Genomic DNA, 25234 nt, shown 5'->3' on the forward strand with positions numbered 1-25234 from the left:
GGATCCCAAGGTTTATTTGAATTTAACATCTTATATGTAGTTTATTGGCATTCGTCGCTAAATGTATTATGTTTGCAGGTTGCGTGCTGCTAGCCTATTTTCGTTGTGTCAGCTGCTGGAGGTGAACGCGTTAGGGGGGGGCCCGGAGGCGATGCGATTCAACTACGATAGGGTCCTCCATGACCCTGGTTGATAGGTGACGTCTCGAGACACACACGTTCTACCACTAATACGACGAGATGACGCTCACACTCGAAGACATCTCGCTCCTGATGATCCTACCTTGCGTGGGTGCTTCTGAAGGGCGAGATCTTATTCTCGCCTGTTGAACAGGAGACGATAGCTTATACCTAATATTTTTTAAAACGGATATGTATTCTTAAAATATTAAAAAATATATAAAAAATCGAACACTTGTGCGGCTGCGCACCTGGCCGCGCTGGCCCGCGTCGCCGGTGGCTGGACTGCTCTCTGTACTCGACTCCGGCCTGGGTCAACGCCAGCCTCACCTGGGTTACCGACTGAGCAAGCCTCGCATTACCACCTGGGCGGTTCCCTTGCTGTCCGGGCTTCAACCAGCATGCGCGCAGTACCTCCTTCTATTTTCTTTTTCCTATAGCATACACAGATACATTCATCATGGGAATAAAAACTTCCACGCTATAGACTGTACATCTTCTGTATATATCTCATGATGCAATCCAACTTCTCCTCTAAATCTAGTTCGATACTATCCAACCACAATCACCTTATCACCGACCATGATTGACACATACACATAAACAAAACCAACAACCAATTTTTAACACAAATTCTTCAAATTTAGCTCAAATCAATTCACACAATACAGCTCCAAACCACGCACGAACATCATCATATCATCAAAATGCCAAACATTTTGCTTTTGCCAATTTCACAGTAACGCAATTTTTGTAGCGTTCATGATTTCACGGTGTTCTTCGTCTCCTAGGTCGAACGGCTCTGATCGATGTCGACGATGAGGAGCATGAAGGGGCCGACCTGTCAAACTCCTCCTTGTCCTCGCTGAATGCCTTGTGAAGCACATCTTGCAAGTCATGAAACCTCCTCTTCTTCTCTATGGATGTGTCTCTTCCAAGGGAAGCCAGCTCAGTTTCATCATCCATGATCTTGTCGAGTACTTTTGAACAGCGAGGGAAGAAGCGTTTCCCAAGTTCCACTGGTAAATAAATTTAGCTTGCAATTAGTCTAAGATAAAAAAAGACAATATGTCTACAGCTTCAAAGCGTTCCCAACCAAGACTAGTATTTAGCAATTCAAGGCCAGATTAAATTTTCACATATTTAGGCCAAATATCTACTGTTCAGAGAACACGAGTTATCATTCTCAATGAGCAGAAAAGGAAAACGTGCCCATGATTCACAGATTGATTTATCCTAAACCCGAAGGTATTCGATAGTGTAGTTATTAATCTGAAGGGTGAAAAAAACCCCTAGAGTTTCACTTTCCATCACAAGCAATATGGTAAAGACGTGAATAGCAGTAGATTGAAAATATAAATCATAAAAAGTGTCCTGGTTAAACAAAGAAAAGCTGTGTGTCACCTGTTTTGGAGAGGGCTCTCATACGAGCTAAGTGTTTTTCCCTCATTTTGAAAGGAGTATCGCTTTGATCAACAGTTGTCCCTTGTATCTCAGAAGGCGGATTTGCACTAGAACCAAGGGTAAATTCCAAAGTTCCATCTACTTGAGCAATGTCCATCGCTACTCTTGCCTCCATGGGAAACAATATCCTCGCCAAAGCAACTGCATAACATACAGAATAATAATGTGAACACATAACTTTCCATGAAAGTGAAGTTCAGAACACTAAGTTGCTTAGTTAATTGCCTATACATAACTGTGCCCTGAATGCAACACCACCAACGACACTAAACAGTTCTAAAAAAATCACGATTTTACACATTTGGAAACTGGAGATTACCTCGGTTTTCAAGATATAGCAACCTTCCACGCAGACTGTCCCCTGCCAATGCGAGAGAAACCGATGCTTCTCCGAGTTGCGGATCCCTGCTTTCAGCTTGCTCTAGTATCTCAATACATAACCTATCTTTAGGAGAAAGTTTTCCTTCCTCAGTGATCCCAAAGTAATCCCCATGTTTTGCAAGTCTCTTAGAGATTTGTACTGCTTTTCTATGATCAAGTGTAACATCTGATGGCCGAGCTCCCTTGGTCAAAAGCGAGACAATGATTTTAGGTTCCCTTCTCCTAGCAGAGATATGAAGAACTGTATAGCCTCTTGGGTTCCTATGATTAACATCTGCAAGTGAGAGATCCAGAAGCTCTGTTGTAATTTTTGAGTCACAATGTTCGACAGCATAGTGCAATGCATATGCATCATCAAGATTAGTTTTCCCTTCCTTGAGCAGCATTCTGACCAGCTCCACGTCATCAGAATCAAGGGCTCTGTGTATCCTTCTTACATGTAAATTAGGAAAGCCCTTGTCTTCAGGCGAAACTAATCCAAGACTTAGCCGTGCATCAACAATCCATTTGACAACATCTGGAGGCAACACCTTCTCAAGAGTAATCATATCAAGATTTGACCGAACTACTGTCTCAAGGCATCTCTCGAGCAGATTCATACAAGATCTGTCGCATAAATTCGCAACAGATAAGATCAATGGGAGGTTATCTACTTCAACCTTATCGAGGACATCAAGGAGCCGCCGCTGCAGGGAGAAGTCAGGAACATTGTGGCTTAGTGAGGGCTTGTTAAAATGGAGAAACAAATAGCATACTGAGACATAGCAGGGTAGGATACTAAACGAGCATATCCGAACACCGGTACCACTTTCTAAAACTATAGTGAAATGAACCTAGTACCATCAAATCTCAACTGATCTTATTATGAATTCTTGAAGTATAACTAAGTGCACAAAAATATCATAAGACATAAAACAGCTCCAAACTCCTTGTAGAATTTTTTCAGCAAGTTACTGTTACAAATGGAACAATAGAAAGTGTGCAACATGCTCATAGGAAAATTGCGCTAGGAAATATACCAATGCTTTGTGCACATGCAGATTATACCAATCACAAATAGGATAGGCACCACAATGGTGAGATAGAACTATTGGGCTCTACACTCCCCTTTTCGAAGAAAAAATAAAATAAAGATCCTAAACAAAAGCAGGAGTTGCATATAAATATTAGTGACCTTAGGTGTTTTAATACTTGTGCAACTTTCTTCAGAGTAGAGTGAAGAAGATCTCATATATTGTATTTATGCAAGGTAGCAATGGTAAGTTTCAGCATTATACACATAATAGTTCTTGTTGATTATTAATAAAGTCAATTATGCAAATACTTATTTAAAGTAGGAATATATGTTCATCAATTGTACGTATTGAAGAGGACATAAGATTTTATACAGATCGAGCCTCCCTTAGGATAAATATAACATCCCAAGTTTTAGCATTTAGATTATAGTAAAATTCACTCTAGTTTAAAAAAATCTACTTATTCAAAACAACCTAAAAGCAAGGAAATATATAATAAATATATATATACCTATATGTATATATTAAAAATATTATTTTGGCTAAGTACTCTAAAGAGCATCAAATTAATTTCTAATTTAGCCCCTACAACAAATTGAAACATATGCACTTTGGTTTATTGTTTTTATAGTTCTTTGAGTGGAGATTTAAACTTCCAGGTGACGATTCAAGGGACAAGGCAAGTAGATTTATAGATCAATGCGCAAAAGACTATTGTATCAAGTTCGAACCACTCAGTTTCCCAGACAATTGTGGATGTCCGATTCACAGCAAGTCAGGATCAATCCTCGTAACTTCTGACAACATGAATTATCACGATACCAATCCGAATACCAATCCGAAGCAATTCGATGAAGCATCCATGATGAATCTAGACACCTCCAGCGGAGGTTACCCCCGATAAGTTTTCAACATCAGAAATGAGAGTTATGATCTAGCTCATCATGACGTCAACCCTGTAAATGCTCGGGGTCCTCCGGCCCCGGTGGCAGGCAATGGTCAACCTCACGTGTACACACCACCTTCGGCCCTTATCAGGGCCCTGGTCATACAGTCTCCTGATCACCAACTGGGAGTTGACTGTTTTAATCCTACTACTGCAAAGAAAATCCTCCTTCTACAAGAGACCCTCATGCGCCTTCTGATCACAGATCTGACTACCCCAACCGGTAAGGATTGGGTGAACTCAGCGGTCGACTTGACAAAGTTGATTATGCTCCAAACCGAGAACTCTCATATGACTCTAGCCTGAAACAGTGCTAACAGGGCAAGCCGGGCAATCCTCCGTCATGAGATGCATCTGACCCGGAGAGGTGTAACCCTATGAATAGGATTTCCTAGGATTACAATCAAGCAAACAACCATCATTGTACCTCACCACTCAGATCATCAGAACAACGATTTGCATCAGTTCATCAACAACTGGTGAAGATGCTCGGGGATTCTGAAGAAGCTTCGATTACCCCCTAGATCTATTCGGGAAATGTCCCGACGTCGATCGAATCGACACCGATCTCCGATTACCGTGGAAAAGACTTCCGGAGGCGCCATAACTAATCAATGCGCCATCAACCGATGCATGGCCTTCTCTCCAGGTATACAAAACGTAAGTTGGCCAGCAATGTTCCGTCCCTGGACGATCGAGAAATACAATGAAAACTCAAATCTAGTTGAATTTCTCTATATCTATACCATGACCATCCAAGCAGCCGATGAGAATGAGAAGGTAATGACAAATTACCTCCCCACAATCCTTGAAGGGGCAGCCAGGACCTAGTTTACCAATCTATCGTGAATAGCTCCGCGACGTATTCAAAGCTAACTTCCAGGGTACATATGTTCGCTCTGACACGAAGAACGATCTCTACTGCTGTGAGCAAATAGCAAATGACCTTGCAAGAGTCCGTGCGACACTACAGCAACACCCGAAACACTATCCCAAGATTAGTGACCACGACATTATCGAGACATCCACTCAAGGGGTTAAGAGCTAGCGTTGCGGTTAAGATATTGCTCGAAAGAAACCCAAAATGGTTAAGGACCTCATGCAAATCATCAATAAGTCTGCTAGGGACGATGATGCACTCCTTTACATCAAGGAAAACACTCAGGGCATCAAGTGTCCTCAACCCAGGCTTGACAATGACAAAGTCCTCGGCAAGCACAATAACAACACTAAGGAAGGTAAGGGCAAGAAAGCTAAATCTAACAAAATTTTTGCACATCTGCCCTACGTTCGCCCTGACTAGCGCTTCGGTCCCTCTCGAGGCAAAAGCTTTGCACCAGGCTCCGACAGACGAGATAGGAAGCCTTGATGCGACTTCCACCAAACCGACAACCACAACATCTTTGAATGCCGCATCTAGGAATTCGTTCAAATAATATTCTAATTAATCATTAAGTCAATCATCTACCTAATCAAAATTGCAATGATTAATCATAACATCATCCCGGTAGCTCCGACATATGTTTTGTGCCCAAGATCGGAACACACACCTTTCCAACATAGGTATCACAACAAAGCTTAAGAAAAAGTGAGTAAGTAAGATATATTACATGTCATTAAGTCATTACCATAAACATTTACAAGACATTACGCATCGAAAAACAAAATCTATTGACAACACAAGGTGAGTAGAGCCATTACCCTGAGGCATCACTCAAAAACGCGTCACTTGAGTAGTTTGCACTATTCATGCCCGCCACTTACATTGACGGACGTGAAGTAGCCAAACACTAGCTCCTCCTATCTAGCAGAACCTAAAAGAGCAACACGAGTACGAAAGTACTCGCAAGACTTAATCCATAATAGGTACATATAAATAATCCTATTTCAAGTAGAATGCATTTGGTTAATTAGCAAGGAGTCAACTATAAGGTTAAGTAAATTCATACACAAAAGCCATTTGACACCATGTGTGAGCATGTAACTTAACCACATATATCTTTCTATCCTATGTTTTCATCAACATGAACCTGTATGTGACTGTAACATAATAATTAATCAAATGTCACCACCTACCAAATCCTAACATACCATTCATCCCGCACTCGTGACTCTACGACCGATGCAGATGGACAAAAGCATGTTCATGACCGAGAGCGTGACAATTCAGATTGATCTTACACCCTATAGAAGTACAACTTTACCCACACGACTTAAGTTCATCCTCTTAGCCCCCGAGACAATCTTTCTCATACCTATAGCTACCCACTTGCACATGCCCCTATGACACTAGGATTACCGCGAGTGTCCCGGACACCTCCAGCACCCCGCCACCTTGCTTCTCTTTATTTTTTCTTATGCGTCGTAGAGACGCACAACAAGCCTCAACACGACGTATGGTACTCAGCTCATTCGTCCATTATCCGATTATGTGGTTGTGTGAAAAGTGTTAAAGTCAACAGCACCAACGGACGATACTTAACCGATGCAAGCGGTCTATGGCATACATGTTCCTCTCCTGATTACCCCTAGCACCGCCCACATCTCGCATCATCCTTACATCACATACATCCCAACATTATTGTTTTCCTTATGAACAATTAGGTAAGCTCTATAGCTCGCGAACGATGGTTGAACCATCACCGATCGATTTCTACCGAGGATCTATGCATTGCTAAGCATTTTCAGTTACCCTTTGAAGTTAGACAACAATATTATACCCGGGTTACAAGGATAAGGATAATTAACAAAATAAAGATAGAAGTAGTGCACCAACATAGGTTCTACCTAAAAAACTCCTGACATTCAACTCACCACTCATACAAACATACATAGAGCATAATTTATCAAATTAGACAACACATGATCCAAAGTAGTAGGTAGAGTATGCTTAAATGCTTGTCTTGCTGCTCCCGTGCCTGCCTTATACTACCCACGCAACACTCATAGAATTCCAAACCGCCCTCGGTCGCACCCGCATCACACTCTGGTCCTTCGTTCACTAAAGAAGAACGCATGTAATGATGAGCATGAAAAGGATGCAATGAAGTATGTCGCATGATGCATAACATTAAGTTAAAAGTGCATGGCATGCGGAAGAATAACAAAGTTTGCGATCTAAATAACTTCGAAAACTGAGACAAAATTTGGAAGTTTGGGGTTCAACTCGGAACCTCTAGGTTTGGAACTTCCGAGTTGACCTCCGGATAGGGTCCCCGATTAGCAATTTCTGAATTAACTCGGAAGTTCTAGGTCAAGTCAGAACTTGCAAGTTGGGTCGGAACATCCGGGTTAGCTTCCAGGTGAGGCTCCGAACGAGGGGGCTCTGTTAAACCTAACTTGAGGTATCCAGAACTTCCTGGTTCTAACCCAGAACCTTCGAGTTGAGCAGACCTGAGCTTCACGATGATTTTCCTCGGGCAATTCAACGCGTATGTTAAATCTATCCCGCATAAACCTGCATATGCACTATACAAAAAGTTCTAGACTCAATTTGCACCCTAAATCCTCATGATTCCTAAAGATAATTCAATAGGGATTTCTCTAGGCTACCCGAAACTTCTAGGTTGAACCCGAAACATCTAGGTTGCTGCAGAGAGCATTTTTCGCAGAGAAACTTTGGTCGATTTGATTGCACGCCTCACCAATTCAAAGGTACAAGGGCTTTACACTAACTCATGGGTTCTAAACTTCGTCTAACAACATAACCACATGATTCCCCGGTACAAACTCATCCAAAATCCTCTAATAAGCTCCAAAGCTCAAGAACTCGAGGTGCGTTGCAACTTCACAACCGAAGCTACAAACTCGAAACTATCCAACCAAAATGCGCATTCTCACCATGGATGCCTATGGGACTTACCCAAGTTCTTTGCCGAGGTTGGTGATCATCGGTTGAAGGAGGATATGGCGAAAAAGCTCAGGAAGAGGAAGAAGGTCGGTGCTCCTCGTTGTTCAACCAAGAACACAAAAACAAGTCAAGAACAACTCGAATCCTTCGGGGACGCGCAAAAGAATTGGATGGATGAGAAGCTTAGGAGCTAGTGATCTCGTGAGTACCATATATAACTTGGTTTCACTTTTTGAGGGAGGAATCAGCTAGTGATCGCGTGGATACCACATACATACCTCGGTTTCACTTCTTGAGTTAGGAATCCGAGGAGAAAGAGCTAGAGAGGGAGCACAGGGGAGAGAGAGGTTGGGGTTGCTGCCCTATTGAGAGATGGGGAGAGTGAGAGAAAGGGAGGGTGGTTGGCCCATCCATGTGGGCCCCATTTACTATAGAGAAAAGATATTTTTAATGCAAGTTTCAATTTTTTCTTTTCCGAATTTCTTTCTCCCATCCTATTGACTCAAAACGAAGTGTTCTAGTGCTCCAGAACAAAATGACTCAAAACTAAGCATGACGCATATGAAACATAATTTTGCTTAATTACATGATTGCAAGTTTTGGGACATGACAAAGATGATCAAAGCGGAGGTTAAAAAAGTAGCCAAGGGAAAGAAGGTCCAGGTCGCAACCCATAGCAGAGACTCCGACTCAGATGGTAGCGAGGATGACATGGACACAATGTCTTTCCAACCGGACGAGATGATGATTGACCTCATGTTCGGTGGTTCCGCGTCCTACGAGTTCAAGCTGCAGTACAAGACAGTGACCTGAGAAGTCATAGCCACTATTCCTAAGGGTCCTCAAGCCGTGAAGTGGTCGAACATATAAATATCTTTTGGGCAAGAAAACTACCCTTATAACTTCGTATGGCTAGACCAATTTTCGATAATGGTTGACCCTACGATAAACAATTGCAGGGTTACCCAAGTCCTTATCCATGGTGGAAGTTCCGTGAACATCTGCTTCGCTAACGCACTTGAAAGAATGCAATCTCCCGATCTGCTATAAAGCTAGTTACTCAAACCTTCCATGGTATAATACCTGGATCTTCAGTCATTCTCATTGGCCAGATGTTGCTACTCGTCACCTTCAGGAAGCAAGACAATTTCTAGACAGAAAATATTCTGTTTGAAGTGGTTGATTTAGAGACGACATACAATGACATCTTAGAAAGATATACTCTCGCAAAATTTATGTCAGCCACGCATTATACTTACCAGTGCGTGAAGATCCCGGGACCTGAAGGAGTCATCATCATCTAGGGTTGTCCAAAAGCATGTCTCTGTTGTGACAAACGAAGTTTGAATATGGCCACACAACATCAACCCGACAAGAAACTAAGAAGTTCAAGGCCTAAGTTCATTATGAAGTCTCACGGTGAAGTATAAACAGTTCCCTTGGATCCAACGGAGTTATCCTAGACTGTCCGGATCGGTTCTAAACTGGATCCAAAATAGGAACTTGCTCTTATCACTTTCCTTCGACGAAGCGTCGATGTGTTCGCTTGGCAACCATCAGACATGCTCCGAATCCCCAGGGAACTGATTGAGCATAAATTAGATATTCGGTTTGATGCAAAGCCGGTTAAACAGAAACTCCTACGATTCACACCCGATCAAAAAGAAGCTATTAAAGAACAAATTGAAAGGCCCACTAAGGCATGCTATATTTGAGAGATGGATCACCCCATGTGGCTTGTAAATCCTACCATGGTCAAAAAACCAAACGGCAAATGGCGAATGTGTCGACTTCATGAACCACAATAAAGCGTGCCCTAAGGACGCTTTTCCTCTACTACAAATAGATCAGATAGTTGATTCCACTTCTACCTACAACTATCTAAGCCTTCTGAATGGTTATTTTCGTTATCACCAGATTAGCATGAATCCATAAGACGAGGAGAATACCTCCTTTAATATCCTATCTGGGGTCTACTGCTATGTAAAAATACAATTCGAATTAAAGAATATTGGTGCCACATACCAACGAGGATCGGCTGGAACATAGAGGCATACGTCAATGATCTAGTCATCAAAACCAAAACGAAGGAAGATATCATCTCCAATCTACAAGAAATATTCAACAACCTGCGCAAGAATCAGGTCATGTTAAACCCAAAAAGGTGTGCATTTAGAGTTGATGCAGGGAAATTGCTCGCATATCTAGTGTCTTACCGGAGCATAGAAGTCAATCCTGAAAAGATCAAAGCTATCCAAGATATGCAACCTCCCAAGCCAGTACGAGAAGTTTAAAAACTAACCGGATGCATGGCAATCCTTAGTTGATTTATTTCCTGACCCGGAGATCGAGGACTTCCATTCCTCAAGTTGTTAAGACAACACGACGAGTTTAGGTGATAAAAAGAAGCAGACAAGGCATTCAAAAATTTAAAGAGTAACTTCCCCCGTTCTATTCACTCCCAACCCTTATGAAGATTTACACTTATACATCACGGCCAGACCACGAGAGCTAAGTAGGGTATTGGTGGTGGAAAGGTAAGTACAGGACAAACGAGAGAAAAGCTAGCATCCGATGTACTACATCAGTGAAATACTCTATGGTCTTAACGAACGATATTCGTAAGTACAAAAATGTTTATATACGACATTGATGGTTTCTCGTAAGTTACAGCATTACTTCCAGACCCACAAGATTATCATACCATCAATATTATCATTTGACGAGATCCTGCACAACAGAGATGGAATCGATCGAATTACCAAATGGTCAGTTGAACACAGAGAATTTGATGTCCATTTCGTGCCTCGAACGGAAATCAAGTCACAAACACTTGCAGACTCCAAGTCAAATGGATAGAACCAGATCAACCCCAAGGAGACCGCAGCAATCTATCAGATGTATGGACTTTATTTTTCGACTGATCGCTAATGCTATAAGGCACGGGAGCTAGGATTATATTGATATTTCCAACAGGAGAAAGACTGCAATACGCCTTGCAGATTGATTTTCTAGCTACAAATAACTTAGCCGAATATGAGGGTTTGTTCGCCGAACTCCGAGTAGCTTCTGTTCTTGGTATCTGATGTCTGCTTGTGAAGAGAGATTCATAGTTGATGGTAAAGCAAGTTAGCAAGGAGTATCAAACCACGGATATGACCACGACATACTACCTCACAAAGGTGAGGAAGCTAAAAAAATTCATCGGACTCGATGTCAAGTATGTCCTAAGGAAGGATAACTATCTCGTCGATAGTCTTGCTCGCGCAGTATCCTCATGGTCTCTAGGACAACTTGATATTTTCATAAAGAAACTCTCGAAGCCGTCTGTGAAATCATTAGCTATGATGCACAGATATGGATGCATGATACGGTGATACTTCGATACGCCATTTTTTAAAAAACACCGATACAAGGATACAACTATATATATATAAAAAATATAAAAAATACTGATTTACATATTCAAGAATAAAAAATAGTGGGGGAAAATAAGCCATGTTTCATCAGTATCAACATATATGCCCGAATGTTGCAAAGTGTGGACAAACTTCTAATACCTAATATTTTGTGAAGTGTGACTGCCTACGCAACCTTCGTTTTTGTTTTGCGATAGAAAGAGTCTAATAAACATTATGATATACAACCTGCAAATAAGCTTGCAAGAAACACTAACAAAATAACTGCACTTCTAATAGCCATGAGGGGCGGCAGAGTCACCAAGTGAGGAGAGGTAGCAAAGCGGCGACCTGGTGAGGAGGGGCGGTGGACTGGTGAGGACTAAGGAGTGGCAGTAGCATTCTGTCTGAGGGGGGTCAATAACCAAGTGAGGAGGGGTGGTAGCGGCCTGGTGACTTGGGAAGGATCGAGGAGTAGCGGCACCGTGGCAACCTTCTGAGGAGGGGGTGGCGGCCTGGAACGAAGCGGCAAAGACCTTCTTAGGGGCGATGGCCTAGTGAGGAGAGGCAGTGTCAGGACCTCGACCTCGGTTTTCTTTGTGCCTCATGTATCAGTTCTTAGATCCAGTAGCTGATACACACATAATTCTTCAGAATGATATCAAATACATATTTCGAATAAAATAAAATAAAATAATTATCTGAAAAGAGTAAAAGATTATCTTATGGACAAGGATCCACGGCAGACCAGTCAGGCAGAAGAATCTACAGCGAAGCGGAGCGAAACAAGCGGACAACCCAATGACACAGGCAACTCAGGTGCGGACGCGACCTTAGACTGCTTCTCTTCAACTTCGTCTAGGTTGAGATTGATCTCCATCTCAACAATCTTAAAACAACAAGACTGGGTACGAAAGGTACTCAACAAGTCCTAATACTACTTCAAGAGGGTTGAGTAGATGCATAAAGGAGGTAATCAAGGATAAAAGCCATAGGGCTATTGTTTGTGATGTTTAATCCGACACTTAAGCACCTATAATAACTTAGAGTTATAGTTATGTATATATGAATACATGCTCACATACATATAGACGTAAGTATCGCAAATATGTTGATGTCGATACATGTGAACTCAGGGTCTTTTGGGCTGAAGCAATGCTGGCCTGAGAAGTAAAGATCAAATCTCCCTAAGTCAAATTATAAGCCAATAAGGATAAAATCACGAGAAGACAAGATGACCTCAATGCTCTCGAGGAAAAAAAGACAGGTGCCAGCAAGTTCTTCGACGCTACCACGACTAAAACATCTGTAAAAGATCTTTCGAACCCGGAAATCTGGTTCTATGACTCGTACAAAGCCAGAAAAATAGCAAAAAGCTATCTTCGAAGTGAGAAGGTCCTTATAGAGTAGTCAAATCCTATCGATCAGGGTCGTATAGGATAGCCATGGAGGATGATTAAGTCCTTAAAAATTTTTAGAATATCGAGCAGTTTCGTAAGTTCTATATGTAAATACATAAGAGTATATTTTGTAATATTCATTACACCTTATTAATATACATTTTTGTCTATTCTCAAGCAAATACCTTAAAAAATTGAGATAAGTCGCGATTCAGGAACTTGTACCTACGCACGCACTCAGTTTTTTGACTGCCCACCCAACAATCCTCCCTCGATAGCCAATTAGGGGATTTATGTATATTGGGAGCACAAAACTTATCATGCATAACTCTTACAGAGAAGGGAAGAAATTTTCATTTAGAGATTACGGAGGGCCTTATTAGATCCCCGAGTGCCTGAAAACTCAAACATTTTCCGCTTGAAGTCAAGCCTAAAGACGTTGCTATATACATCCCGATAAGAAATTCTGCAAACCACAAAACTATTCCAAAGAGATGATGGTTACTTGTAAAACTTTCTTATATTCAGAAGAAGGATTACAGTCGTACAAAGGTGTTCTATTAGAAATAGGAATCTTCTATTTAATAAGATTTTTTCCGCTCTTTTACATATAAGCTAATAGAGAGATGATTACAAAATGTACTAAAAGAGCTACTCGGTGAAGAGGAAGGAGAGACTACCTTAACCTACCTAACGAGAGGTTAAGGTCAGTAGCGCCCCATCTCTTAGCTAAACTTGCCGATGTCGCAGCCCGAGATCATCGACGTCTCCGATGACAATGATTTGAACTACGCACTGTGGGTTGCTGCTCTACGACAACAGAGGGTTGAAAAGAGGCATTGGCTCTCCACCCTCATCGCCGGTGCCACTGTTCCGGCTACTCCCTCCAATCGCCCTTGCCAGAATTACACGAGGACAAAGAGGATGAAGCGGCAAGCGTCTTGTCGTATTTAATGGAGACGCCACCGGACGCCTCCTTCGCCTCAGCCGCCACTTCCTCCTCTATTTTCGCCTCCAAAAGATCCCAATCCACCTCATCCTGGAATTGAGGTGTTGGGGTATTACCGTCTTTAACAAGGTCGTCGCGAGTCATAGCCCTTTCTTCAACCTCCTCTTCGCAGGAGATGTCGATGACCTCCACTGAACTAGACTATGTGGGAGATGATGGAGGAGTGAGGGGTGTGTACTCGTGGGAAAAAGGTAAGTAGTCGGGAGAAGAGGGTTTGTACTCAAGAGGAGGGGAAACCATGATCAAACTAAAGTTTGGTGCGGCTAAGATCCGATGCCCGAAGGTTTATATAGACCAACAGGACAGAAGACGAGATGCCTAACCTGCCAAGCTTTAACTCCGGATGCAGTTGCATTATGAGTCATGGGCACCCAAGTGACGCTAGGTCATCAAAGCTACGTGTTTTTAACTGATCGATCAGAGAAAGAGGCGGACTCCGATGCAATTGTTTACTCGATGGATGTTCCAGTGCATAAGAGTAGTCGAAAGGATGGAGAAATGATCCCTTCGCATTCATGATAGAGAATCTTATTCACCTACTATGCAAACTTTCCACTACCATAGTTCAACTTTCGAGCCTAGCCAGCGACGAGTCCAATCGTGCTTGTACTTGGCAAGGACGGGATGATTTTTTGGGCGGGCTACAAAATCTATCAGGATGGAATACATTCTAGAGTACTCTCTTGAGAACACAGAGATGTTCGAAATCCCGAGTAGTTGATCTAAAAACTCAAAAAACCCGATAGATATTTCACCCTGATTGGATATCCGAGTCTACTCGATGACGCGGTCAGACAAAAAGCTTATCTTTGTTGGCCATATATTTGAATTATTGAAGCCTTATTTCACGTCTTGATAGGAGCTTAACGATGAATAATAGATAGTTAACAAATGCGGGTACCCTAGTGTCCCGTAATTCTCAGAATTCTCTATCTCTGGATACCCCATCCTAGCCACACCCCCTTTTGTAACAGACTCAAATCTATACAAGACAAACATGACGTTGGATTATTATCCTCACGGAGGCCTGAACTTGTATATAAACCCCTGCGTGTTCCCTTGTGACTCGTTTACTTAAAGTATCTCCTACTTTTCAACAAGTTCATTAGATCAACTATTTATCAATCGTCGACAAAATCCAACAAGCCCAAGGGCAAATCGACCGAGCCCGGGCTATGTGAAGCGAAGGAAGGTGTTGCACACGGTTTCCTCGACCAATTTGGCACGTTTCCTCACCGAATTAGAGCTCGGCCACCTTCTTCTTCGTCTCCGACCATCACACGATCCGCTCTCACTGTCGAGCCAACCCACCGCTGCCTCTTCGCGTCAACCAACCCCAGGGTGAGCTTCCCCTCACCCTGCTCCTTTTGTGTACGTCACTTTTCCTTTGGCTCGATGTCGCTGCACCCCTCCGCGGTGACCACGCGTCGTCGCACCTCAACCACATGCCGCCAGCCGGGCCACGACCAGTCCCTCGACCCTTGAATCCCTGGCCGAACTCCCTCTTCTCTGCCGACGACCGAGCCACCGCCTCCTAACCAACCTCGACCACGGCCTAGGCCTGGGCCCACTTTGGTTGTCGTTCGCCTTCAACGAGTGGCAAAATGGGTTGCCCATGCCTCCCTGCCACCCGGCCATGGACACCTTTGGTAGCCTACCTCCTATGTCCCCATTCCGATGAAGCTCTAGCGTAGCACCATCGTGAGCCTCTCTCAACGTTGGCAACCGAGCATCCCACCGCGCCACGCACGCCGTGCCACATCTGCGTGTGCGCGCGTGAGCCAACGACCAAGCCAGCTCAGAGCGCTAGCTGCCCAAGCTGGCCCGGTGCACTAGGCCCAAACCCAGTCTAGCATAGCCCAAGGTAGTGGGCCCACGTGGCACTGTATAGTGGGACCCACCTGTTACTATTTAGTGGCCCCCATGTGGGCCCCACCCATGAATAGTACCATTTCATAATTTCTCGATTTAATTTTAAGTCAAATCTTCCAAGAGTCATAACTTCTCCGTTCTAACCCTGACTCCGGCGATTCTATCGCCAAAATAAAAATCTAAATTCAAGATCTACCATTCTATCATAGTGTGATATCCATTATGACTCATTTGGTATTCCATTTGGTGCTAATTGTTTCTCATCTAGAATATGTCGTTGTTGACCGTAATCTCGTGTGCAGAACTCGAGAATTTCACGAAGAATCCGGAGGATCCTCACTTTGACCAAGGTTTATAAAGACTTTGAAGAAGACAAGTCATATCTCCTTGATCATTTTAAGTCCATGTTTTACAATAATCTAATTGGTCAAAATCAACTTAAAACTTAATTTATTATCATATGTGCTATGTATTGTGATATTTCAACTACTTGTTGTAGTTAAATCTTATCAAACAATTGACATGTCTTATCCAGAATACATATCACCCTAGGATTTAGCTGTCATTATCTATATTAACGTCGAACGACGGCATGATATCTAGCATGCTTAGGATAGAGTACAACTATTCGGAGATGTCACTAGTAGAATACGTCTCTTTAGAGATGTCTCATCACTATTTAATCAATTCAACTCATATGCCATGAATATTTGGTGATTTTGAAATCCTTGATATCGTGTAGGATACGGGATGGTGTGTAGAATAAGTGAAAACTGTTTTGACGATGGCAAGTAGAGTAGGCATTCGGTAGAGGACGCTCTTGAAGGCTTGAGTTACCTCTTTGGTATTCATTGTCAACTGAAAATACATGCCCAGGTCATATAAGAACCGAATTATTGTGCCGTTATACTGAGCCACCCTACTAAGAGAGTCGGGTGAGCAACGAGAATCCCAAGCATCTGACATGCACTCGTGGGGATGTTTACCAACCCAACCACACGACTATGGTCATTGGGGGAGTGCACCCAGTATGAGACCTATAGCACATGATATGTTCTGTAGTATGGTTCAGTGAGGGAAGGTGGTTGAAGTGTCTCGGTATGATTCACTCCTCCACTTGCAACTGTTGGAGGGTGAGCATATCGTGTGGGTACAATATACAATCTCTACAGAGTAAATCTATTTGAATAGATGCGTCATGGGCATGCAAAAAAATGACCTCACTTGGTTAGACTCGGGGTTTGTTTATCTTTGATAAGTGAGTGTGTGGACTAGATGACCGTGTGATGAGATTACTGACTCAATCTGTCAGGAGTTGTGTGGTACTATAGGTACACCATATACAATGATGTAGAGACTGCGGAGTGAGGTATAACCTCTCCTAGGACCGAAAACCCCATAGAAATATCTTGTTACCTTTTTTATATTGTTTACAAAGTTAATAGTAGCGAATATAACTGGATACATGCATAAACCATTTTACGATTAAAACTAAACTCGTAAAATCTTATCCTTGAGTTATCCTTTATGTATCTATCAACACATTGAAATAGTAGAGAACTTGTTGAGTACTTTCCATACTCATTCTTGCTATCATTCAGATGAGGAAGCAAATGCCAATTTCGCTATAGACGAAGACGCGGATGAGTAGTTTAGTAGTCATGTTCGCACCCTAGATACACGTGGCTTTGGGTAGTCGCTCTGATGTGCTTTTGATGGTTGTGAGGCTAGGTTTGTAATAAACAGTATGGTTTAAAGACCTTTTGTACTCTGTAAACTTAATACTTTTATGTATTTTTATGTGCTTTTGATGGTTTGAGGAGTAGTTTAGTAGTCATGGTCGCACCATAGCTGTATGTGCCTTTGGGTAGTCGCACCGCTATGTTTTTTACGGTTGTGAGGTCAGGTTTGTAATATACAATATGATTTGAATGCCTTTATGTACGAGGTATGACTGTGATGCCATAAATGTTGTATTATATATATCAGCTATTTGATTCAGGGACTAATACAGGAGGCATTCGAGTTCCCAGGAAATGGGTCTTACAATAACCCTACGTCTTGTGTTCTCTTGATTAATCTCAGAAGAAAACAATTATAATGGGACTCATATGAATCTTGATGAGTTCTCTCGTGTTTAAATCATAAAGTTTTTGTTGGATGAATCTAATCATGACTGGAACCTATTGTGGATCTTAATGGGTTGTTTTTGCTTCTATCTGATCTTGTATTGTTTTTGTTTGGCTCCTTCTCTGTCTTGTCCATGCCTCTTTTTCGATGTACCCTCGACCCCCCCCCCCCCTCTCTCTCTCTCTCTCTCTCTCTCTCTCTCTCTCTCTCTCTATATATATATATATATATATATATATATATATATATATATATATATATATATAGTCGGGTCGAGGAGGCATATCATACATAGATTCTCAAATGTAACCTTCCCGGATTGTGTTATCTAAAAAATTATTTTCTAATTTGGGGATAACTCCCGTGTAGAACATGATGAACTGCCTAGAATATCCACACATACCTTACTTACCTCGTGACGGTTATTAAATCTATCGTCCAAGGTAACCGGTGCGTGTACGATGGTATTCATCCTCAAAATATATCATATTTCTAGTAAATCCTTAATTATTAACTATCAATCCTCATCAGTTAGCCCCCTAACTCTTCTTAGAAGAGGACGACTAGATTACACTTAGTCAAGGATCCGACCGTACTAGAACTCATCTAGTTGGTAATGGGTCTTGGCAAAAAAAAAATGTTCTTCCAATAGGGAATCATCTATGACTTAATGGAACTTTTTCAAGTCGAAAACCTTCTCCAACCAAATAAAGTTCTACTCGTAGAGGCCTACCTAGTCGGGAATTACATCCGACCGTGGAAGTCCGAAGACTACCTTATCTTTTTTTGTGTCCTCAGAGAACAGTATGTTAATGTGCACGACTTCTGAGTAGAGTTGAAACAATCATTTCGTTTATAAAGGTAACTTTGAACTTTGAAACTTGTCGATAACATCGTTAAATGCAGCGATAATGTGGACACCCATTATAGAACGATTGCCAAACCACTCTCCCTTGTAAATAGGAGGAAAACTAACATTATCTGCATTTCTGCACTCACATTCTCAGACTTTTCGTCTTCGAGCAAATATTTTTTCCCCTCTTCAACCTTCATCCCCTAAATCTCCAATGATGTCTTCCAGAAACGCATGGACCAACTCAAAGGCTTCAGATACTCACATCCAAAAGGTGAAGAAGGAAGGACTGATCAACCCCAATAATTTGATTTCTTGGAGGAAAGGGAGAAGAGTTTTCGACCCTGAACACCAGAGAGATCATGGTGTTTGAGGTATTCTTTCACTACGGCTTTCATCTCCTCATCTCGAATTTCTTCAAAGAAATCCTCAATTTCTACTGCACCAAACTCATCAACCTCAACCTCAACTCCATCACAATGTTGAGCATCTTCTCTCACCTATGAGAATCCTTCATGGGGGTGATGCTACTCGTGCTTCTCTTCCGTTGCTTCTACCATCAGAAGCATATTTCAGTTGCAAGAGCGACGGGTTATGCTAGGTTCTGCCTTCGCGAGGGCCTCGCCAGCGAGTACACCAACATCACAACAAAGTCGTCATGGTCAGGATGGCATAAGCAGTTCTTCTACTACAATTTCCCTACCCTAGGCACGCTCGAGTACAAGGGTGTCTAGGTGAAATCAAGTGCAAGCTAGCAAGAACCTCTCAAGGTGAACCAACAACTTTAGGTACTCGTCGACTGCATCAAGGGCCTCAAGGCTCGACAACCTGGGACGTGGCGCTAGATTACATTTAGTGCCGTATCAGTCCATTGAAGTTCCAAGAACACCCAACGTAGCTCTCCTCAGGACACCAAGTTATCCAGAGGATTATTTGCTAATTCGAGGATAGTTTTCGTGTAAAACACGAAAATTTCCTGGAATATCCGCACATACCTTATTTTTCTCATGTGGTTATTAAACCATCGTGCAAGGTAACAAATATGTGTACGATGTTACTCCATCCTCAAGATGTACCGTATTTTTAGTAAATCCTTAATTATTAATTACCAAATCCTCATCGGTTCCTGATCTACAATTTCTTTGCTTGTTTAACCATTTTATTCTCCTTTTTAGAGATAGTTTATTGGGTTTGTCGAACTACATACAAGGACCGAGATGATAACTTGTTATCTATCGCTCTTTTATCAGCATATCGTAAATGGATGTGAGATTTTAATTTACATATAAGCACAATTTAATTTTAAGTGGAAAAACTATACTGATTTGTTTTGTTTCCATTCCATGTGTAGGGTTGTTGTTTTGGTGTCAACTAGCCTAGAATTAGATAGGGCATAGTTCCAGCCTTTTCTAATCAATGCTTTAGCAAGAAACTGCCTTCTGTTGTAGACAAAAATAGCAGTACTATACAACTTTACAATATCAGCACTACACCTGTAGAAAGTCAGTACAACTGATCATTAGGATATCACTGTGCAACTTTAGCATAGTACTGTGCAAATGATCACGTACAGGAGTGGATCATTACCATGTAAAATACATTTATCCGGACAGTTTCAACTGTACTTTGGTTTAAACTGACTGATGACTTATGATGCATACTTCGGTTTTTGGAGCAGCTTTCATCGAAGTAGGGGACATGATGCATAGCACTGTTAGCTTTCAACCATATTTAGAAAGTGGGAATTCAGCAGGAATTTGACAGAAGCAGCTCGATTTCCACAGAAACAGGAAACTGTTCCTGCGTTTCAAACGGGGCCTTAGCTTGTCCACACGTGCAAAGTGCAAACAGTTGACGATTGCAAACAACTCAACCTGTCTTGGTATACATCGGCACCTTCACCAATCACTGTACAATCAGCATGTGCTTGTCAACGTAACAGCCAAATTGGCAAATTGCAACACTATTTACCAAGTGCAATGAAGAATTTGTTACATCCGAGGGGAAGCAGAAATAGTGTGCAAAGGGATGTGATCCTATTTGTTTAGGGAACTGGAGGGAACTAGTCCCTACATATTATATATTAATATAGATTTTAAAAAAGAACAGTAAAGAAGAAGAGAGATACAGGGGGGATTAGGAGGGAAGAATAAAAAGAAAAAACCAGAAAATTACAACCAGGAGCCTATCCATTGAATAATAGAGGCGAAGTACTTTTGCTTTGCCCTGTGAACCAAAAATGTAAATTCATGGCAAAACTGCGTATTACATCTCAGAACAAGAGGGTCAATGTCATTTAAAGAACCAGTCATTTCGGTTGACCAGATACTCCAGCTCATCATTTCATCAAGATGATGATCTCCATGACGAAGGGAACATCTAGTTGGTTTTTCAGATGTAACTAAATTTGATCAGCTCAGACAACCTGAGGGATGGAAGTGCCAATTGAAGCCCAGCAAGCTTTGGCAAAATTGCAGCTTAGAAATAGATGAACTAAGGTTTCTTCCCGTTGGGTGATGCAAAGCTCACAAGTGTAGTCCTCTAAAGGCATTCTCTTTCTTCTCAACAGCCATGTGTTTAATCTGTCTTTCAGAAACAATCAAAATAAAATTTTGTGTTTTTTCTGGCAAGAGGATCTCCATAACCAGTTGTAGGCAAGGTGGGTTGGTGAATGCCCCATCAGGGTGTTGTATGCTCGATTGGAGAAGGAAGCAGAACCCCAAATGTAAGTCCAACAGTCAGGTGAATCTGTCAGTGTTAAGTCATCAAGGTGCCTCTGAAGATTTTGAAATTGAGTGTGAGCTTGAACAGAGAAGGGGAGGAAGAAGAGCTTATAAACGTGTTGGTGATTCCAGGCCAATTGCAGAGTGGGATTCTTTATTCTAAACGAGCAGAGCTCAGGAGAGGACTGAAGAAGGATCTCTCCATTCCACATGTATTGATAGAGGTGAATTGTTGAGCTATTTCCAATTTGCACATTTGCAATGCTCTTGTAAGTGTCAAAAAGCTGAATGTTACTTCTCTACCAAAAGGAGCCTCGGCGGTTTGAGGTGGGGAGGCGCCCCTTCGAGTAATGATTGTTCCGAAGAAGATTGACCCAAGGAAGATTGCCTCTGTTAAAAAACTAGTCCAGGTTTTTTAGTAGAAGGGAGACATTTTGAATATTAAGATTGAGGACACCAAGACCTCCTTCCTTCTTGAGCGACAGACCATGTTCCATGCAGCCAGGGGTATTTTCTTAGCATTCGAATCAGAACCACACCACAACTCGTCAATTTGATTGATGAATGTGGATGGCAACTTAAGAGTACACATGTAGGAAGTGAGGCCAAGAGGTAGTTCAAGGTAAGTACAAGGTAGGGCGCCCTTCTGACAACTGATAGGTGTTCGAGAGGAGATCCAGTTCCATGTCACTAACATTGATGGGTGAGGCAAGACTTGTTATTGTTGACAGTGAGGCCACTGGAGTCAGCAAATATGTTCAAAAGAGCTTTGAGCACAAAGAGTTGCTTAGGGCAGGCAGGGTATCATCAGCATAGAAAATGTGATCCTATTGCCGCTTTAAGCAAACACCAACATGCGCAACAGACAAAAAAAGCATCTTTGAAACCCATCGATCAATAGCATGAAACCTCTGAACAATCAATATGCATCCCAGCGAGCACCATAAACAAAAGGCATCAAGAATCGAGGGCCAAGGAGGCATCTTGGCCGCGCGCGCAGCATGAGAGGGAGGAGGAGATAGAGGCGGACCTGGAAGAGGTTGGTGAGCTCGGCAACCTGGAAGGTGGATGCAGCGAAGAGGACCTGGGCCATGAAGGCGACGGCGGGGCGGCATCCGACGTGCGCACACCCGTCCTCGTCGACGCAGACGCACGCCGCCTTGGGCAGGTCGCCGACGCGGCCGCTGTACAGGTACTCGAGCACCAGCCGCAGCGCCTCGTACCCGACCTCCACCTCCTCGCCGAGCAGCTTCCGTAGTTCGATCTTGTCCGCCTCCGCGTCCCCTGCGCCGCGTCCCGCGCGGCGCGCGAAGACGGCGCGCAGGAAGGGGCTGCGCGCGCAGAGCACGCAGCGGTGCACCCGCAGCTCGGGAGCGCCGGGCACGGCGATGCGCACGTCAGCGAGGAAGGCGAAGTCGTCAGGGGACCGGAAGGCGGCGGCGAGGTTGTCGGAGAGGCGGCGGAGCGCCTGCACGTCCGTGTCCGCCGCGTCGGGCGCGCCCTCAACGGAGACGCTATCGGAGTCGGAGGATGTGACGGCGGTGACCTGGCTATCCATCGTCTCCATTGGCGGCGGTGGCGGCCCGCGCCCGGGTTGGTTGGAAGGCGCGAGGAATTCGAGGACGACTCGAGGCGAGGCGCACGGAAGGGATAGATTTAAGGACAACGATGCGACTGATGCGGCAGAACAGAAGGACAATCTTGCAGTTTAGCTCCTTCCCCCCATAGATTTTGCAACGAGATCCTACCTATTTTCTGTCATTTTATGCTGCCCAAGCCAAGAACGCATGTACCTTGAATATTTTAATTTTCTTTGTTCTTTTGCTCGCTTTGAAATTTTGGCCAAGCTCGGTCACTGGTTGTGCTGTGTTGTTTGTTTTTCCTTTATATCATAAGGAGTAGTGCATTGACAAGGGAGCTTGAAGTGGAAATCTTTTTATAAGTCGAAACAAGATTTAGGCAAAAGCTTTAACTTGACCAATATAAATTGCTGACTACTCACACTTCCTGAGCACATTTACCGGAAGTTGAAGGACGACATGGTAAGCATAGTCAACTGCAAAAGAAAGGGATAGCAAGGCCAGCTGGTCGAAGACAAGGCCGTAGGAACTCGGAAGTGAACAAGGCAGTCTTCCTCCTTCCACGTAGCACTGATTTATTTGTTTGGTTGTACTCCCTCCTATCGTAAATACTAATACGTATTTTTTTTATTTTTTACGGACGGATGTAATTTATATGTTTTGAAACTATATATTTTAGAAGTTATTAACTATCAAAAAATTAACTAAATATTAATAAAAATGATATGTATTTATAACAAGAGCAAATAGTTGAGCATCGCCTCTCCTACCGCTGTAATCTGAAGAACTGACTGGCATGCATGCCAGTGTGCTGCCTTACTTGAAAGAATCGTTGCAGCACATCAAATCAAGCAGGGAGCATTCCTTCCTACGAAGAAGGTCATGTTTGTTTCAGCTCGATAATATGGATGATTTATAATTTGTAAGATGGAACGAATAGGTTTTTATTATAATTTAGCTTATAACAATTTAACTTTTAGATTGTAACAATTTAGTAATCTTGTTCCACTAGTTTCTGAATATTGTTATAATTCAGTTTGTGGATTATTGATTATAAAAAGTTGGATTACACAATCTATATAAGTTGTTAGAAGACGCTAAATTATTACAATCTAGATGGATTATTAAAAGTTAAATTGTGTAATCTATTTATTTGTTTTAATTTGTAAATTATGATGATAATTAATACTCTGCCAACTGAAACAAATGAGCCTAAAAAGTATAGCTTCCTTCCCGGCAAACCTACGTTGTTTACTCGAAACCAGGCAAAAGCTGGCAGGCCACTCCAAGATACACACCTATAGCTTCGGTTCAGCCCATCGGAACTTATTATTTTAGTCGCCACGACCACAACCCTGCATCCGCATCCGCATCCGCATCCGCATGCCTGCCTAAACGCATAGCTTCCTTTAATCAAGCATGGGTATGTCAAGCACTAATCTAATCTACATCTATGTGTGTACGTTTGATGGGGCATTTGAATTGAGGGGGGATTAGCTTCTGGATCACTTTAATTAATTGATAAAGTGATGAGATTTCGATGGAGTTATTTGCTGATCAAAGGTCTCGATCGGCAGCGATATGTCTATCTCATCTTGGAACCCTATAGCCATGGAGTATATAATTAGCAGATGAGTGGCAATTAGTAGCTCATCGTGTCCTTTTGACTTTAGAACCCTGATTATTATTGTTTATTATTATTATTCGCTTGTTAGATCACCACTGTCGCTATCGGGTAGGCCCCCTGATGATGCAAGTAACCGAACGCACTGCTGCCGTGCCGACGATGCTCACACCCATTCCTGGCAACGATGCCATGGAGGATAGCATGGACACGTAGAAAGGGTTGGGTTCTACTAGCTAGTTCGCCATGCAGCCAGGCAAATCGATCAATCTATTTTAGCTTTGAAACTACAAAATATTCCTATGCGTTGTGTGTACTTATTTATTAATCCAAATGGTACGCACAACCCAGAGATAGATACACAGACAGATAGAAATTTTATTCGGTAGAGTTCTGACTTCGAGACCTCTTAGAATTTAGAATTTGGAGTTTGTAGATAAAATAAAATAACTTAAATATTTATTTTTAATTTAAAATAAAAATAAGATGTGTAAATCAAATATTCTCAAATTATCTATACTCTAGTCTTAGATTTTTTTAAGGTTAAGAATAATTAATTCTAAATATTTTTAAAGCTAAACTCCGTCCAGTCCTCTTCGAGTTAAAGCAGGAGGGGACAGATATGATTGTTGGCACGACTCGCTTGTATCGGAGCCAAAACACGGTTCAAGTTCAACACGTTCTTGCCCGGGTCAGGTACGCAAGGAATCAGGTGCACACGTTTGTACTCAAATTTTGGGAAAAGCTTCTTAAACGAAGCACCCGTAATGGCCGAGTCAAAGTCAGAGTCGACAAGAATGGCGACGTGA

The 25234-nt window shown here is 42.4% G+C and overlaps 1 protein-coding gene across 1 annotated transcript; it reads right to left on the bottom strand.

Moving 5' to 3' along the window:
- Positions 1–695: 695 nt before the first annotated feature.
- LOC133912682 (BTB/POZ domain and ankyrin repeat-containing protein NPR1-like) lies at positions 696–22872 on the bottom strand. Its single transcript, XM_062355576.1, has 4 exons — positions 22252–22872; positions 1963–2710; positions 1584–1784; positions 696–1198 (listed from the first exon to the last, which is right to left on the bottom strand). The coding sequence occupies exons 1-4, from the start codon at positions 22786–22788 to the stop codon at positions 948–950; spliced, it is 1737 nt and encodes a 578-aa protein (XP_062211560.1). The 5' UTR covers positions 22789–22872; the 3' UTR covers positions 696–947.
- Positions 22873–25234: the final 2362 nt, after the last annotated feature.

The sequence above is a fragment of the Phragmites australis genome, chromosome 1, assembly GCF_958298935.1.
Source record: "Phragmites australis chromosome 1, lpPhrAust1.1, whole genome shotgun sequence".
Lineage (NCBI taxonomy): Eukaryota > Viridiplantae > Streptophyta > Magnoliopsida > Poales > Poaceae > Phragmites > Phragmites australis.

Coding starts and splice junctions, on each gene's coding strand:
- LOC133912682 (XM_062355576.1), bottom strand. CDS start 22,788: ATGGAGACGATGGATAGCCAGGTCACCGCCGTCACATCCTCCGACTCC. Junction 2,711..22,251: donor AGCTCACCAACCTCTTCCAG/GTCCGCCTCTAT, acceptor TTCTCCCTGCAG/CGGCGGCTCCTTGATGTCCT. Junction 1,199..1,583: donor GAGAGCCCTCTCCAAAACAG/GTGACACACAGC, acceptor TTTATTTACCAG/TGGAACTTGGGAAACGCTTC.